The sequence below is a fragment of the Notolabrus celidotus genome, chromosome 1 (genome assembly GCF_009762535.1).
Source record: "Notolabrus celidotus isolate fNotCel1 chromosome 1, fNotCel1.pri, whole genome shotgun sequence".
NCBI lineage: Eukaryota > Metazoa > Chordata > Actinopteri > Labriformes > Labridae > Notolabrus > Notolabrus celidotus.
Genome location: NC_048272.1, coordinates 28816244 through 28823606, shown reverse-complemented (window position 1 = coordinate 28823606; position 7363 = coordinate 28816244). Strand labels below are relative to the sequence as shown.

Here is a 7363-nt window from a genome sequence, read left to right as displayed (position 1 = left end):
GTCTAAACCAGGTGTTCCCAAACTTTTCAGCCTGTGACCCCCAAAATATTGGTGCTGAAAACTCGCAGCCCCCACTGTGCCTCCAAGTGATTTAATGTGGCTTCATTTAGTTGGTCTGCAGAAAATGGGCCTACCTATATATGAGCATGTGGCTTTGTTTCTACTGATACTTTTGATAATTCACTGTTCACTAACCCTAAACTTAGGAGTCATTTAGCAAAAAGAAAGGCAGAAAACTCATTGCATTTTCTATTTTCAAGGTTTCATTTTAAATGCAGCTACAATTGTTGACAATATTTTTTACTATAATGGGTAAAATTGACTATTTTTGGATAACTTTTGTCATTCAACTTTTTATTGCATTTTTTTAGTATTTCTTTGTTCACCACAAGTTAACAAATTATATATATAAATAATACAAAACCAACAAAGAGAAGAAAAAGAATAAATAAATACAAAAAATACAAATAAATAATAATAACAATAATTAAATAAATAATGATAATTAACAGTTCAAAAAAAAGGAAGATAAACATAAGAAAACAAGGTAAATAAACAAAAATAAATAGTAATAATAATACAATTTTTTTTAGATATATTTAAAAACAAAACAACTGGAAGACATCTCGCGGCCCCCAATTTGTGTCTCGCGACCCCCTAGAGGATCCCGACCCACACTTTGAGAACCCCTTCTGTAAACGAAGAAAGAAAATACATTTTTTTTCTACTACAACAGAACAGTGCTCATGCTTTTAATTGGATACCTCAAGAACTACATTACCCAGAGGGCTCTGCTGCACTATAAATAGTAACGAAAGAGGCGGTCCCTGCAGTGACATGTGGAGGAGGTAAGAAGCGGATTGTTGCCGAGGACGCATTCAGCTGTCAGAGATAACACCGCTCAGCCTGCCCTTACCTGGAGTTTCACTAACATGGACTTAACCGAGGATAGCGCTGTGGAAATGATCCTTTGTTGACCCACTTCTTCACACGTTTCTTTCTCTATCTGGCTTTGACGCCTTCTTTCTATTCTGTCAGGTAAAATCCATTTCTATTTGTAGTGTTTCAGTGAGGGCATTGTTCATTTTGCCACTGAGCTGCAAGCATCCCTGTCAAGGAAGTAGCCCACGCGCTCATTTGTTGCTGTTGTTTTTGCTACAGCTCGTGCGATGAAGAAGAGAGGCGACATGACATTTCAATCAGCCAGCAGAGAAGTTTGTGTCCCATTTGGCACCGCTAGTACCACAAGATGATCAAATGGCTTAAAAAAACGTGACAATGGTTTAGAACCAGCTTAACTATGTTGTTTATTTATCCTAGCTTAAACGTAGGAGTCTTTATTTCCTTTTTCCCCCCATAAACGGAGGAAATAGTGCTGCTAAAAATACATGGGATTTTTCATTGTGCTTTTATTTTCTTTCAAAACCTTTTCTTTCGTGGTTTGATGAAAGTTCATATTGCAAGGCATAAGGTTTAATATTGAGGAAAGAAGTTTCAATGGTCGGTAGATTAGACCTGATAAAAAAGATAAGTAGGGACAATACTGATTTTTTTAAATGCCTCTTTTAGTCTGTAAAGGGAATGGTGACCCATATTTCAGAATCAGAATCAGAATCATCTTTATTGGCCAGGTATGCTTGAACACACAAGGAATTTGTCTTTGGTAAACTGTGCTCTCTTTGTACAAAGGCGTAAGAATAAGGCATAAAAATAAGAATATAATAATAATAAAATCAACTATAAACACAAAAGAATAACAAATAGGCATGACTAATATGGACAGGCTAAAAATAATATATGATAATAGTGCAGTGGTGAGTAGTGCAAAGATGCTGATGTGAACCTGAGGTAGTTTTACATTAAACAAAAGTATATGTAGGTGATAGTTAAATAATAAAATAAATACAAATATGTGAATTCTGCTTGGAGAATTGTTACATTGTATATCTACATGTTTATTTAAGATGTAGTCCAAAACATGAAGCACACATCAACTTTCTTAAATCTGCTTTTCAGGAATTTTTTTCTTGTAATGTCATCCTATTGTGTATCAGTTTTTAACACAAGTTTATAAGCAGTAAATTCAAACACTAGTTTCTGTGGTTTGAATCTGATAATGTCATACTTTGCATGAGTATGTTGCCTTCAAAGATTCATAACTTATACTTACAAAATGCCCTAAACCAGGAGGGCGAAGATGAGCTAAATGGCTAAGTTGTTTATGTCTAATGTAAATCATTTTAATTCAGTGGTATTTCTCCTCAATTGTTCCTCATAACCTTAAAGTAAGAGGCGCAGCTAGGGTAGACCAAAGCAATTTAGTCTGGACTAAACCCAGCAGAAACTCTAGCAGTATAACTGAGCATCACTATGACTGCTGTTGACACTTAATCTACAGCAGTAGTGTGCAGGACAGGCATAGTTAATGTTTTTTACTTGATTAATGACTCGTATGACTAACAGACAACCTAAATAGTCTTTTCTTCATTTTGAATGATTGTGCAAAATATTTGATGAGGTTCCACAGTGTGTGATTTTATGTTGTCAATCTTTTCAGGTGTTGTCAACCCTGAAGAACCATGTCGGACAAGATGTCCAGTTTCCTCCATATTGGGGACATTTGTTCCCTGTATGCAGAGGGTTCCACCAGTGGATTTATCAGCACTTTAGGGTGAGTCTACAACCTTGTTTTTTTTTGTGTGTGAGTGTCATTACCCTTCACTATCGTGTCGAGATGGGATGCTGCAGGATCACAGGAGGGATGGACAATATGGTTCGGGTAAACAAAAAACTACTACTGTAACAAAGGGCAGACAAGGAAATAAACTCATAGAAGAATCGACATGATTGCTGTGTTCAAGCCAACGAGACTGTGTTTAATGGAGGGATTCATATAACAGATGGTTGCTATGAATGTTGGAGACAATCAAAGTGTAAACATGAGCCTCTTGTTAATTCACATTTTTTAAGGGAATAATGAGTGAATTATTTTCATTTAAAAAAGGAAACAATTGTTGCAGTTTTAATTTTGAGTTATGCAAGGATCAAGTTAATAGTTTGAAAAGAGCGAAATGAAGAAACGCAGACTATCTTTCTATCTTTAACTCACCGAAGACCCTCCTCTTTGAAACATCTGGGCTGAGCCTTGAATTTACTAAAGGGTTTTTTGCAGCAATTTGGTTTAATTTTTAATAACATATTTGAAGCCTTAACATATCAACACAGTTGGAGCTACCAAGCGGCAAACTCCAGGCCGCGAGAATTGAAGCCAATGCAGAAGTGTTAAATACTGCAGTTTCTCAAGTGTCCGTTTGAGGCTGGCTCCGGAAGTACGGCAAGTCACATACACACCCATTCAAAAAAGGTGACCTTTACAGCAGAAATAAACATGTTTACAGCCTGGTTAAAAAAACGAGTGTAGTCTGGATAGCTCATTTCTTGATCGGCACACACTGATGGGGGTTGATTTTTTTCATAACGCAGCAGTTTCAAACATATTAGGATTACGAGTTCTCTAATGAGAGGCACAGCTGACTTGATTGACAGGCGGGAACACTGTAGCGATTGGCTTGGAGGCTCAGAGCCCGCCACTTTACCTCACATCGCTTCAGAAACAGATGGGTGACATCACGGATATTACATCCATTATTTATACAGTCTATTACTGCATATCCATCAGTAATGTAAAAGGTTTCAAGGAAATTAGAATACAGAGTTTTTTGTGATAATTGAAACTGACAGATCTGTTTGATGCTTTTTAGAATAAAGCAAGGTTATCGGAAAAAATGATGAGTCTTGAAGTTGTCACTAAAAACCTTTGCATTTCCTTGTTATTTATGACTAGCGTGAATGCATCCCCGGCCTCATGATGCCTCTTCCTGTTCATTGCTTGACACCATTTATTTAAGTACTTGATGTCTTCCCCTCCCCCTTAGTTATAGGCTTTAGGTTAAAAGTGTGTATCACCATATATAATTTGTCAAAGTCCTTATGCACAATTGGTAGTCACAGAAAAACAAGGCTTAAAAAAGATGTAATGAGAGCGAGGCTGATCATTCACATTCATTTCCCTGTCCAGCTGACATTGTTCTTTATTTGTAGCGTCCTATGTTATAAAACTGTTGTATTTTATTTTTGTGTGATTAATCCAAAACCTCCTCCATGTTCATTCATTTAATGTTGAATAAAACGGATTATTCTAATAACAATGCTTATAAACCATATACCTTGTTACTTATAATTTTTGCACTATCCTTGCAACACTGCTCCAGACTTTCATTTATTGCAAAATGCATTCCTCCTCTCTCTTTGTGCTGACTAAGACGAGCACGGCATCTGTTTTGTTCTGTCCTTTTTAAATGACAACACAATGTGCTGCAATCTCGCTCTCTCTTGCCATACCACCCCTATTGAATTGCCACTCACTCCAGGTCTACTGCCCTCCTTGCCAGCTCTCAGAAACATCGCTCTTTCACAGTTTAGTGTTATGCGTCATCCACCATAGCAACAAATGTGTGCACGGCTTTAAAGACAGCAACCATGACAGAGCTCGTTTGTCAAATTTCCCATCTCGTATAGTCATGCCTAGTAATCAGCTGCGCTCACACACATACCCCTCGGTTGTTGTTACTATAAATAGCACTTTAGTAAGAAGTGTTGCTTCTGCTGCCAGCGTACAGAATGTGACCCCTGAGAGACAGCTGCATCCACCTTGAACACTGCTGGACCAACATCTTTCTGCCTCTGACTGAGATGCTGATATGAAACACTAAGTGGGGATGCAGGTGAAGGTTTTGTTTTTGACTGAGGATGCAAATGACCCTGTAAACTGCTATTATTTCTAACCTTCCATGCATCTGTAGGATCAAAGCTATATGGGTATTTTATTCTAAGAAGAGAAAATTCTCACAACATGTTATATCTTCATCATCACAGCGGTCCTTTGTTGCAGTGTGCACTGCAGGAGCTATAAAAAGATGTAACTGACTGGAACAGCTAGTGCATCCCACTAAAGTGTTGTATTTGTGTTACTCAACTCTCCACTAGTATTCCTAAGGGTTTCCCCCAGATACCCCCCATATATTGGTACTATCAAGCTCAAAAAGTGTATTTAGATATATTTAGAATATTGTTCGGATAATTAGGGATGGATTCTGTTGTTGCTAAGGAGTAAGATGAGGTAACAGTGTTGCAATCCTTCAGAAATGTTCTGTTTCCCCTTTTTTATGTTCAGGTGATGTAGAATATTGAAATGAATCTGTATGAGATTTTCCAAAGCAACTCATTTCCACCATCAAGTCTAAAAGTATAAGAAAAAATTGTGCATAATGTATTTAACATGGCTAAATGCAGGACTACGGAGTCTGTGGTCAACAGTGTCAAATTGATTCGCAGAGTGTGGCTTATATAAGCTAGCAAGCTAGCAAGCATCGGCCTTTGGACTTCCCTGCAGGTTACCGTCAACATGTCTGTGCTTGTATCACATTGCTCTGGCCAAGTAAACCAGACACAGCCAACATACAATTTTATCTTCATTTTCTAAATGAAAATACCACCAAACTGCGCCGTGCTACGAGTTGCCATCTATCATATGTGCTTGTTCACATCCCCATAGTTGAGTATTATAGCATTATGGTAGTCACCTTTAACCAGAACTACAGCGCAAGCTAACAGTGGGTGACTGTGCAGCAGCTGAGACCAAGCGACAACCTCCGGTCTCAAAATATGAAGCCCATGGGGAAGTGTTATAAACTGCAGTTCATTGAGCATCCGCTTGAGGCTGGCTGCAGAAACACCGGAAACCACTTACACACCAATTTAAAAAAAAGACGATCTTTGCAGGAATAAAAACATGTTTACAGTCTGGTTCAAAAAACGGCTTGGGTCTGAAGAGCTAATTTCTCTATCGGCACACACTGTAAGGGGGTTAATTTTTTCTGACGCAACAGTTCCGAACATATTAAGATGACGAGTTTTGCCCATTTAAGGACATGACTGACTTGACTGACAGCCGGGAACACTATAGCTGTTGTCTAGGAGGCTCAAAGCCTGCCTCTTTACCTCACACTAGTTCGTTAGAAGCTAGGTTGCATTCAACATTTCCAATATGGCCCCCGCTAACTTCAAAACAGTGCTTCAGAAACAGATGGGTGAAGTCATGGATACTACGTCCATTATTTATACAGTCTATGGCTGAGACATTACATAGGACTCGGACTGTTAGCCTACAATAATACAAACTTTAATAACTTATGTAACCAACAGCTAATTCTGGGGTTGACAGCATTGGATTGTTAGTCAAGTAAATATTTACACCCCTTATTATAAGAGCCTCATCAATCTGTTGTTTTATGTAAGTGCAGTGAAATGTGTATTTTTCCTAAAATTCATGACTAATGAAAGAGTTGTCACTTCTTTTTATTCCATGCACTACACAAATAATATTTAGAATTTGCGTAGCAGAAAAAGCTTTCTTATGCTAAGTCAAGTCAATTTTATTTATAAGACACTTTTTAACAGCCCCTGTATTTTAAATAAATGGGTGTGACTAACAATGAGAAAACTTGCTCTCTTCCATCAAAAGTACCCTTTGGATGTCTTTGACATTGTGTTAGTTATCCAAACTCACACATTTTGAGCTCTACCCAACATGCTAGCACTCAAAGTGTTAGCAAATCAATTTATATTCAGCATTGTTTGAATCTAAAATTATTGCCAGCAATTTTTTGTTCTGTGCCTTTGCTGTTGGCACATTACTGCATATTTCCATATGTTACTAGTATGTCAAACTGGAGATCTGTGAGCTAGCATAACACCATTGAACGGGCTAGTATCACCTACTGTTATACATGCACAAGACAAACAGGATGAGGTTGACTCATAAGCCCAGGAGCTGGAATTCAGCTGTTTATTAATCAAGGTTTGGATTTCTCTTTTGGAACAAATTGGAACTAAATAGCTAAACAAAATGACCTTTCAGCTCCATCACAACATGAACTGCTAGAGGACACCATGGACAGAAATCTGTTGGATTGGAATTTCCTACCTCTGTTTAAAATAAATAGTAAATTCCTGATATGAAATTTAAAAAAGCTGTAAAAATGTCTCAGTGATCACACTGTATGCGTTCTGGGACTAGTTGTTATTGCAATAGTGTCTCTCTGTTGGTCTACCTCTAATTAAATTCCTTTTTGCAAACAAAACAACTTGAAAAGACAGGATAGAAATTATTTGCGACTCAGTATTATCACCCTCTTTTTCAGAGATTGGTTGTGAAGATGATATCAGTTAGAATAATTGTTGATATGTGGAAGAAAGAAGCTTTTAGTGTGTGTTTCTATGTGTTACGTTTACTAAGATTGCA

At 37.6% G+C, this 7363-nt stretch overlaps 1 protein-coding gene across 3 annotated transcripts in view; it reads left to right on the top strand.

The window, feature by feature from the left end:
* The first annotated feature begins 809 nt into the window (after positions 1-809).
* Positions 810-7363, top strand: part of itpr1b (inositol 1,4,5-trisphosphate receptor, type 1b) — a 104109-nt gene continuing 97555 nt past the window's right edge. For 2 of the 3 annotated variants that reach the window (XM_034692083.1, XM_034692065.1), the window contains exons 1-2: positions 828-1038; positions 2558-2671. In XM_034692083.1, coding sequence (XP_034547974.1) covers positions 2580-2671 — 92 coding nt within the window. In that variant the 5' untranslated portion in view covers positions 828-1038; positions 2558-2579. Of the gene's footprint in view, positions 1039-2557; positions 2672-7363 lie in introns of all 3 variants that reach the window. The other variant, XM_034692074.1, reaches the window with a different exon arrangement.